Below are 9,536 nucleotides of genomic sequence, written 5' to 3'. Positions count from 1 at the left end.
AATATGGTGGAGTCACTAACAAAATCTACAAAATTGAAAAAAAAAAAGGTTACATTTATTAGACTGTGCACGGGACAATTTCTTATAGTATGAGAACAGACTGGGAAAGCAGATTCATTTTGTGCAACCTCTGGTCTACCTTCAGTGACTTTTTTCTTTTTGTTTTGGCTAAAGGAGAATTGAATTTATATTTTTAATTTTCCGCTAGAGATCGACCCTAAGGCCTTGACAGGCAAGTACTCTACCACTGAGCATGCATTTGCCATCACTCAAGATAGCAAGCCACGCCGCAGACGCAGAACGTTTCTACGTTTTAGCTGCACTCGGTTAACTAGCGCCGCCCAGAGGTGAAGCGCAAAGCCAAGCTCGAGCGGAAGTGACGCACGGAAGCCCGTCGGGCAGCTCAGCCCGCCCCCGCCTGTGCCCCGCCCCCGCGGCGCTAGCGGAGCCAAGATGGCGACCGAGCTGGAATATGAGTCTGTGCTGTGTGTGAAGCCTGACGTCAGCGTCTACCGGATTCCGCCGCGGGCCTCGAACCGCGGCTACAGGTACTGAGCCGGGTCTGCGCCCGCTGGGGGGGGGGGGGGGGACGACGGGTGTGTCCTTGGGCAGCACGTTCCGGCCCGCGCCGTTGCCTCCGAGCGGTCTCCTGCTTAGCCTGCCAGCTAGGCTGCCAGCGTCTCTCCCCACTTTTCTGTTTTGCTGGAACTGTTATTTTGTTTTCTGTTCTTGCTGCCTTCATGCATCACTCCACCTGTCCTCCCCACCCCCCTTGGGACATCGTCTGCTCGTCGTCAGCCGCATCCATTCATGCCTGCTCCATCTGTTACACTTCTTGCGACCTTTGGCTTGTAATCCTCCACTCGCGTCTGCACACGCACACAGCACGCGCTCTCTCCCGCTCTCCGCCTCCCCCCCCCCCCTTCTGATGTTCCCAGCTCACGCAGTGATGCTATCCACTGTTTGTATGATACAAGGATCTAATTTAATTTACACTGTTGCCATTCTCGCCAAGTGTCATCCTCATTCACCGTTCGGATTTTCCTTGAGGTTTTGTGTGCGTGGGCTCGTGTGCGAGTTTGTGTGTTGGGGGCAGACGTTAAGATCCTGTTTTCCAGTGATTAGCCATTGCGTTTCTTTTCATTTGTGTGTGTGTGTGTGTGTGTGTGTCTATATTATAGCTTTTGATTATGTAGGGATTCCTGCCTTCCTTCCTCCTGGTCATTTCTCCCATAGCTTTTTCAGAGTCAGCGAGGCTTTTTTGCCCCTGTAATCCCGTGACAGAGGGTTTGAGGATGTAGGATGCTAATGGGGTTCAAAGAGAATTCGTTGGGATTTTGTTGAAAACTGTTGAGTCTGCGCCCTGGACGGTAAATAGCTTTATAATTTATGAGCCAATCTCTTCACTTCACCAGGCCTTAGTTCTCTCATTTGTAAAATAGGAAAGGTAATGTATCTTGTGAACGTATGTACTTCACAGGGGTTTGTTTCTTTTTCTTTGCTTTTTTCTTTTCTCTTTCTGCTTTTGTTTTTGAGACAGGGTTTCTCTGAGTAGCCCTGGCTGCCCTGCAGCTCACTTTGTAACCAGGCTGGCCTCAAACTCATCTGTCTGTCTCTGCCTCCCAAGTGCTAGGATTAAAGCCATGCGCCACTGCCCAGCAACAGGGTTTTGTTTTCTTAATGATGTATTTATTTATTTATTTTATATATATGTATGGGTGTTTGCCTGTATGTATGTATATACCTATATACCTTGTACTCATGGAGGTCAAAAGATTGCATCAGATTTCCTGGAACCGGAGTCATGGATGTTTATGAGCCACTACATGGGTGCTGGCAACTGAACCCTGATTGCCAGAGCAAGAGCAACAAGTGTTCTTAACCACGGAGCCATTCCCCAGCTCCCTCACAGGCTTTCTCTCTTTCTTTTTTCTTTCCTGACTGATGTACCATCATGGCTTTTCTCTTGGTGTTGTCATTACCTTTACTGGAAAGTTTTCTTCTCCGCAGCTCCATTTGCTTCTCCCCCAGAGGTTCATTCATCAACAATCAGTAGTTGTGTTTGCAGACCTATGCACTGGGCCCATGGGTTGTATCCTTTGGCAGAGGTAGTTTTCAAGGCGCCGTCACTGAGACTTGACATGCTTCTTGATGGCAGTCACAGGTACTGTATCATGACCCCATTGTACACATTGCCATCTGTGAGATGCTCTACCTGACCCATTTTGGTTTAGGGCAGCTCTGTGTGAAAGTCCACAGCATTTTAGGCTTGCTTCCGTCGCTCCTCTAATGGCTGGTTTAGTTTTCTGTTCTCCAGCTTGAAGTCTGTTAAACTTCGTATCTGTGTGAACTAGCAGGACCAGCATAGTGTCTGGCACATAGTAGGCACTCAGGAAATGCTTACTGAAAGAAGAAATTGGGAGTCATCTCAGCAGATAAGGCTCTTATACCAGCCGGAAGACACGAGTTTGATTCCCCCCAATCCAGGTAAAGGGAGAAGGAGAGAAGTAACTTCACAGACCGTCTTCTGACTGCCACAAATGTGCTGTGGCATGCCCGTGCCCACACACATGCAACACCATACACACATGGATAGTGCATTAAAAAAGAAGAAATTGGGAGTATGTAACCAGCACAATCACATATGCTAACAGTGGCTGTACTGTAAACTATCTCATGACTTCCTTTAGGGGTTAAGACTTCCAGAATGGTATCGTATTCATTGAAGTCCTCTATTTTCCTTTTACATCAAGCCTTTTACACTCCCCTGCCCCTATCCCCTGTCTCCGTACCCCACCCCCAGCCCCTGCCCCCCTGTACTCGCCTTTACTTCAGGGTTTATTCACAGCCTTTATCCTCTCATCAGGCCACTACATTGTCCCATCAAAGCAATTTCTTAATTTTTCTTTTTCCCTTTTATCTTTCTGTTTCCTGTGCATATTTTGACATTTCTTGTTATCTAAATGTTCTGTCATTTCTTTTTCTTTTTTTTTAATATTTTTTTAATATTTATTTATTTGTTATGTATACAATATTCTGTCTGTGTGTATGTCTGCAGGCCAGAAGCGGGCACCAGACCTCATTCCAGATGGTTGTGAGCCACCACGTGGTTGCCGGGATTTGAACTCAGGACCTTTGGAAGAGCAGGCAATGCTCTTAACCACTGAGCCATCTCTCCAGCCCCCTGTCATTTCTTTTTCTTTGTTTTATTTTTAGAGACAGGGTTTCTCTGTAGCTTTGGAGCTTGTCCTGGAACTAGCTCTTGTGTACCAGTCTGGCCTCCAAGTCACAGAGATCCCTCTGCCTCTGCCTCCCTAGTGCTGGGATTGAAGGCATGTTCCACTGCCGCCTGGCCTTATTACTTACTCTTGGAGAACAGTGACTGAAAAGAGAAAAATGAAATTCGAAGCTGGGAGTGGTGACACACATGTGTAATCCCAGCCCTTGAGGGGTGGAGGCACAGGGGTCAGGAGTTTAAGGCTGTCCTTGGCTACTGGAGGTTCTGTCTTAAAATTTGAAACAAAACCAAAACATGTCTAGAGAAAAGACTCAGTGCTTAAGAGCTTTCTGTTCTCTGTAGAGGACCTAGGTTCAGTTCCCAGCACATACAGTGGGAGGCTCAAAACTGCTTGTAACTCCGGTTCAGGGGATCTGAAACCTTCTGGCCTTCAGTCACCTGTACATAAAGAAAAAAAAAAAAAAAACTCAAACTTTTTACACCCCTCCCCCCAAAAAACCCACCACAAATCAAAGTAAGTTTAACTTTATTTTGTGGGAAAGTCACATCTTGAACTTTGAAGATGAACATACTGATACTTAACAAGATATGCTCACCTGGTTGTCATAGGAATGCGTGTAACATGCGTGTAATGTATGTGATGGCATGGCGCAGATGCGTGATGGTTGTTACCTTTCTTCATTTCCTCTCCTTTATAAATGCATTTTGATTGCTAAGGTAAATGAAAAACTGTGAGATTAGTTGTACTTATGTTTTACACAGGGTCTCCCAGTGAAACCCTCTGGCTCCAAACTCCCAGAGATTTGCCTGCCTCTGCTTCCCAGTTGGTGGGACTTAAGGCTTTTGTCCACACCTGGCCTATGAGGTTTGCATATAGTATCGTTAGGAGGCCAGCAGAACCAAGAATTTAGGGGTTTTGGAGAGGGAGAGGAATTAAGGATCAAAGATGAAGGAATGGCATGTATCTATTTATTTATTGAGAATTTGTTAACTATTTAAAGGTACTATATACACAAGATAAAATTACAAGGTACCTGTCCAAAGAAATATATCTAATATGCTTGTTCCTAATATTTCCCATTTATTTTATGTCTGACTGTCAGTGGTATGACTGCAATAAATAATGATTTATTGAAAAAATTAATAGGAGCAAGCAAGATAGCTCAGTGGGTAAAGGTGCTCGTTGGCAAGCCTGACGACCCGAGTCTGATTCCGGGGACCCATGTGACAGGAGGCTAGAAGACTCATGAAAACTGTCATCTAGCTTCCACTGCATTTCATGGCGTGCGTACACCTCCACCCCAAACAGACAGACAAACAAGAAAGCAAGGAAATGTAATGTTTAAAAAAGTGAACCCATGAGGACTTTTGGCATGTTCTAATCTGGATCCTACTCGGGTACTTAAGAATCTTTGAAGGTAGAGCATCACGGGGGAGGGGACGACAGGGCTGACCTTACAGTCCTGCTCAGAAGCTCTGCTGGGCTGGGGTCATATGGTGGAGCACTTACCTAACAAACTGAATCCTGGGTTTGATTCTAAACACAGCAGTGATAATCCTCTGGTTTTTGTTAAGTTTTCCTTTTAACTTATTGTCTTACTAAACTTTCTCTTGTTCAGATATATGGTGTTCTGTCTTTTGTTCTTGTTTTATTTTGAGACAACGCTTTAGTTTTGTAGCTCAGGCAAGCCTCACACGCCTCTATTGCTGAGGTTTCCCTTGAGGTCACACTATCCCTGCTTTTAATTCCGCAAGGACGGTAGGCAGCGCACCATCCTTTCCAGTCTTTGGGTTCATAAGAGATAAATTATTAACATATTTCCCCTTTTCTGCACCCTTAACAAAACATATCTGAATTCAGTGTTTTGTAGTCTTGGTCATAAGTAATATGTTATATTTTACATATAAACGCGGTTCATATAAACGTGGATAACAAGTGTTGCTTGGGCTTTCAGATGGTTGGTAAACTGATTTACATTGCAGATGTCTTTCCTGAACTGTGCTCTCATATACCAGCTGTCTGCTCCTAGACATCTCAGTGAAGCATATTGAAAATGCAAACTCTATCGGCCCAGAAGGGTCCACAAAAGCCTTCCTTATTTTAGTCATGTGGCCTGTTTGCTCAGGCCGGACAGTTTGGAGTTCTCCTCGACTTCTCTTTGTCCTGGTCCCCACACCTAACATTAGCTTCAGAAACTGCCCTGGCCTTTACTTTACAGCTGGTGGCTTCGGCTCCCGTCTCTCCCAGGCCCTCTCTGACTCATTGCAGTGTTCTTAACTAATTGCCTGCTTTAGCTGTCACAGCCTCACATCTCTTTCCCACACAGCAGACAAAGTAATCCCTGTAGGATCCCAGGAGAACTGGGTCACGTATCTGTCTAGAACCTGGAGCTAATTTTCACTCAGTGTAAGAGCTGCAGTGTTTCTGGTGGCTTGCGAGGTCCTGTATGGTCTGGCTTCTTTTTCTTCTCCCAGCAAGCATGCTTTCACCTTTCAGCACCTTTGCCTGAGCCCTGTGTGTACAGTGTTTCCCCTCAGGCACCCAGAGGGAACCTTCACCTGTCCTACCTTTTTTAAGTGTCTCCTGAGCCACAGGCTTTGGACCAGGCTTACAGTGTCAGGCCTGAACTCCTTGCTATGGAGCAGGCCTCAGATCCAATCAAAAAGCAGGTGGTTGTCTCCATGACCTATGTGCCACCTCTTAGTCCACATTTTTGCCCAGCATTTAACCTTCTTGGTGAGGCTACCAGGACTCCTCCTTTTTGGTGGTGTTGGGAGTTGAACCCAGGACTTGGTGCATACTAAACAAGACTTGACCTCTGAGCTTTGTTCTCAGCTTCCTGTTCACACTCTTGAATCCTGTAACCTGTCTCCATTGTCCTCCTAGGCTTTCTTATCTGCCTCTACGTTTCTTTCTCACCTTAAGCTAAGATACTGATAGTATTATTTATTAGGTTTCCTTTTTGTTGTTTGCCTTCTGTTCAGATGCAACTTTCTGAGGGGAAGAAGGTTTGTTTGCTGTTATATTCTGCTGTTATATAGTGCCCCCCACTTAGTAAGTACCCTGTAAATACTGGTTGAAATCAATGAAAGATATTATATGGTTAGTGATTTCGGAAGCTTCTGTTACTCAGACTATTTCATCTAGCAGATGGACCTTATTGTTCCCTGAGTAATGAAGCATCATTGGATAAAAAGTCATCTCTAGGTAGGAGAGTAGCATCATAGGAGAAACTGTATTTTTCAATTTTTTTTTTTTTTGAGATGGGCTTATTATGTAGAATAGGGTAGCTCTGAATCACAGAGGTCTGCCTGCTTTGCTTCTTGAGTGCTGGGTTTAAAGGATACACCTTGAAACCCAGCTTAATTTTTGTTTATTTATTCTGGTGTTGGGGATCAAATTAAGGGTCTCATAGTGACCAAAGCAAGACTGGAAACCAGCTGGGCAGATTCCAGACTCTGCATTTCCATGTCTGATAGAAAATGCTCAAAACGCTCTTCATATCTCAGTTCAGCATTGTTGACTGTAACACACTTCATTCTCTTGGGCTGGCTCCAGTCCCTGTTAGCAGCTTTCCTCGGCAGGTGTCCCACGACTCTCCATCTCTCGTCTTGGGTTCTCTAGGGCAATCACAGCTTCATGTAATGGCCTCTGTACTAGGCCTCCATTCAGTGACACCCTCACACCTTCCTGGCCTGAGCAGCTTTCCTTAGGCATGGAGACAAATTCCATGGCCCTGTTCTTCTATCCTTAACTCCAGAACCATGTGGCTGAAGTCACCAAGTTCTGCTTTTTTTTCTGTCCTTCACTAAGCATGGCTTTCTTGAAACTCGCACAGACTCAGGGATCTGCCAGCCTCTGCCTTTCTAGTGCTGGGATTAAACGTGTTCCCTGTAGAAGGAACATCGGGCTGCGTTCCTGCTGCCCGGCTAGCTTATGCCCCGAAACAACAACACACAAATTGTATTCATTTAAACACTGCTAGGTTCATTAGTTCTAGCCTCTTATTGGCTAATTCTCACATCTTGCTTTAACCCATATTTAGTAATCTGTGTAGCATCATTATCGGGAAAGAGCTTAACTTGTGTCCATCTCGGAGAGGAGAGCTATGGCATCTGCCTCACTTCCCTTCTTCTCAGCATTCTGTTCTGTCTTCCCCACCTACCTATGTTCTGACCTATCAGGCCAAGCAGTTTTCTTTATTAATTAACCAATGAAAGCAACAGATAGATAGAAGACCCACCTACATCAGTTCCCCACCTCTCCTGGCTCTAAGCTTTTCTTCAGTTCCTTTTCACAAGCTGGGAATTTAGCTGGATGGGATCTTGCCCTGGGATCACCATGCCTATATTCCATTTCTTAATCCATTTATCTCCTTGAACACAAGACTTAGCTCCATTTTACTTCCTGGGGCTCATTTTCTGCCTCAAAATTTACGTTTTGTTATTTACCCTGGTCAGCTTGCTTCTTTTCATTATAAAGCTTTATAAGCATGAAAACTAGTAACCGCACAACAGAGTCTATACGAGGCTGTTTTGAGATTTCTTCTGTCAGCGGAATTAATCCAAAATTCTTCACTTTAGCCTCAGGCAGATTCTTTGGACAAGGGCAAAAGGTAGCAACTTTCTTCACCAAAATATCACAAGAACAATTTCTAGACAACATACTAAAATTCTCCTCCTCTGAAACCTCTTGAGTGAGCCTCCGACAGTTCAAATCACTCTTGGGACCTCTGTCTTCCATGCCTATACTAATACGGCTCATTAAGCAGTGTTTAAGGCACTCCAGTGCTTTCCAAACCCAAAGTACCAGAGTCAGGCCAATCACAGCAGTGCCCCAGTCTGTGGTACCAACTCCTGCCTTAGTTAGGGTTTATATTGCTGTGAAGAGACACCGTGACCATGGCAACTCTTATAAAGAAAACATGTAATTGAGGTGACTTGCTGACAGTTTCAGAGGTTTAGTCCATTATCATGGTGGTGGGAAGTATGACAGCGTGCAGGTAGACCTGGTTACTGGAGAGGGAGCTGAGAGTCCTCCATCTTACAGGTAGCAGGAAGTCGACTGAGACACGGGGTGGTATCCTGAATATAGGACACCTCAATGCCTGCCCCGACAGAGACACACTTCCTCCAACAAGGCCATACCCAGTTCAACAAAGCCATATCTCTTCATAGTATCTCCCTGTGAGATTATGGGGCCAGTTACATTCAAACTACCACAGGGTTTCTCTGGCTATCCTGGAAATTGATTTGTAGACCAGTCTGGTCTTGAACTCACAGAGATTCACCTGTGCTGGGATTAAAGGCCTGTACCACCAGGCCTGCATTAGACAGTAGAACATGAGGCCTCAGGTTAAGAGAGCTTGAGTCATTTCTCATGATTATTTAATTGACAGAAAGAATAGGCCCTCTAGCACAGGAAAAGAGTGAAACCTCAGCACCCAAGAGGCAGAGGCAGGTGGGTTTCTGAATTCAAGGCCAACCTGGTCTAAGGAGTGAGTTCCAGAACAGCCAGAGCTACACAGGAAACTAAAACAAACAAACAAAACAACAATAACAACAACAAAACAAAACAAAGAATTGCCTTTTTCCTTTCATAGGGCGTCTGACTGGAAGTTAGACCAGCCTGATTGGACTGGTCGCCTCCGAATCACTTCAAAAGGGAAGATCGCCTACATCAAACTGGAAGATAAAGTTTCAGGTAAGCGCTGGGCGCCCTCAGACGTGGGAGTGCTGGGCTGCTGTGCTTTTGTCAGTGCTCGCAGGCTCGCAGATCGGGACTGGCACGGAAAACACCTGTTAATCGGAGTTAGCATTTCTTCTGCTGCTCAAGGAGCTCTCTTTCTTGCTGTTAGGGGAGCTCTTTGCTCAGGCGCCAGTAGAACAGTACCCTGGTATTGCTGTGGAGACAGTGACAGACTCCAGCCGCTACTTTGTGATCAGGATCCAGGATGGTACCGGTAAGGGCGCTGGGGTTTCCAGTGGGGTAAGGTCAGGAAATGGAGCGCGCTAATGAAATTGTGTCCCGGTACAGCTCTCGTCCTTTGGTACCTTTTCTACCCTCATCAAAGTTACTATGGTTATCAGAGGAAAGACTAACATTTTATAGATGTGAGCATCAGTTCAATTGAGTTTAAGTTAAATTAATCACAACACTTATTTAGCAATAGAGAACATGCTATAATTGCTGTGGTGGCTTTTGATGGGGTTGTCTTGGATTATCCATTTGAAGGGCAGTAGTTCTCAGCCCTCCCTCCCTCCCTCCCTCCCTCCCTCCCTCCCTCCCTCCCTCCCT

The 9,536-nt window shown here is 45.4% G+C and overlaps 1 protein-coding gene across 1 annotated transcript in view; it reads left to right on the top strand.

Moving 5' to 3' along the window:
• Positions 1-408: 408 nt before the first annotated feature.
• The window catches only part of Necap1 (NECAP endocytosis associated 1), a 15,115-nt gene continuing 5,987 nt past the window's right edge, over positions 409-9,536 (top strand). The window contains exons 1-3 of the mRNA XM_050164040.1: positions 409-548; positions 8,842-8,942; positions 9,097-9,249. Of these exons, the coding sequence (XP_050019997.1) occupies positions 454-548; positions 8,842-8,942; positions 9,097-9,249 (349 nt within the window). The 5' untranslated portion in view covers positions 409-453. The remainder of the gene's footprint in view (positions 549-8,841; positions 8,943-9,096; positions 9,250-9,536) is intronic.

This window comes from Alexandromys fortis, unplaced genomic scaffold (genome assembly GCF_014885135.2).
Source record: "Alexandromys fortis isolate MF-2015 unplaced genomic scaffold, M_Fortis_MF-2015_v1.1 scaffold_150, whole genome shotgun sequence".
In the NCBI taxonomy this organism is placed as follows: domain Eukaryota; kingdom Metazoa; phylum Chordata; class Mammalia; order Rodentia; family Cricetidae; genus Alexandromys; species Alexandromys fortis.
Note: the sequence above shows the minus strand (reverse complement) of the source record. Positions and strands in the feature narration are given on the sequence as shown.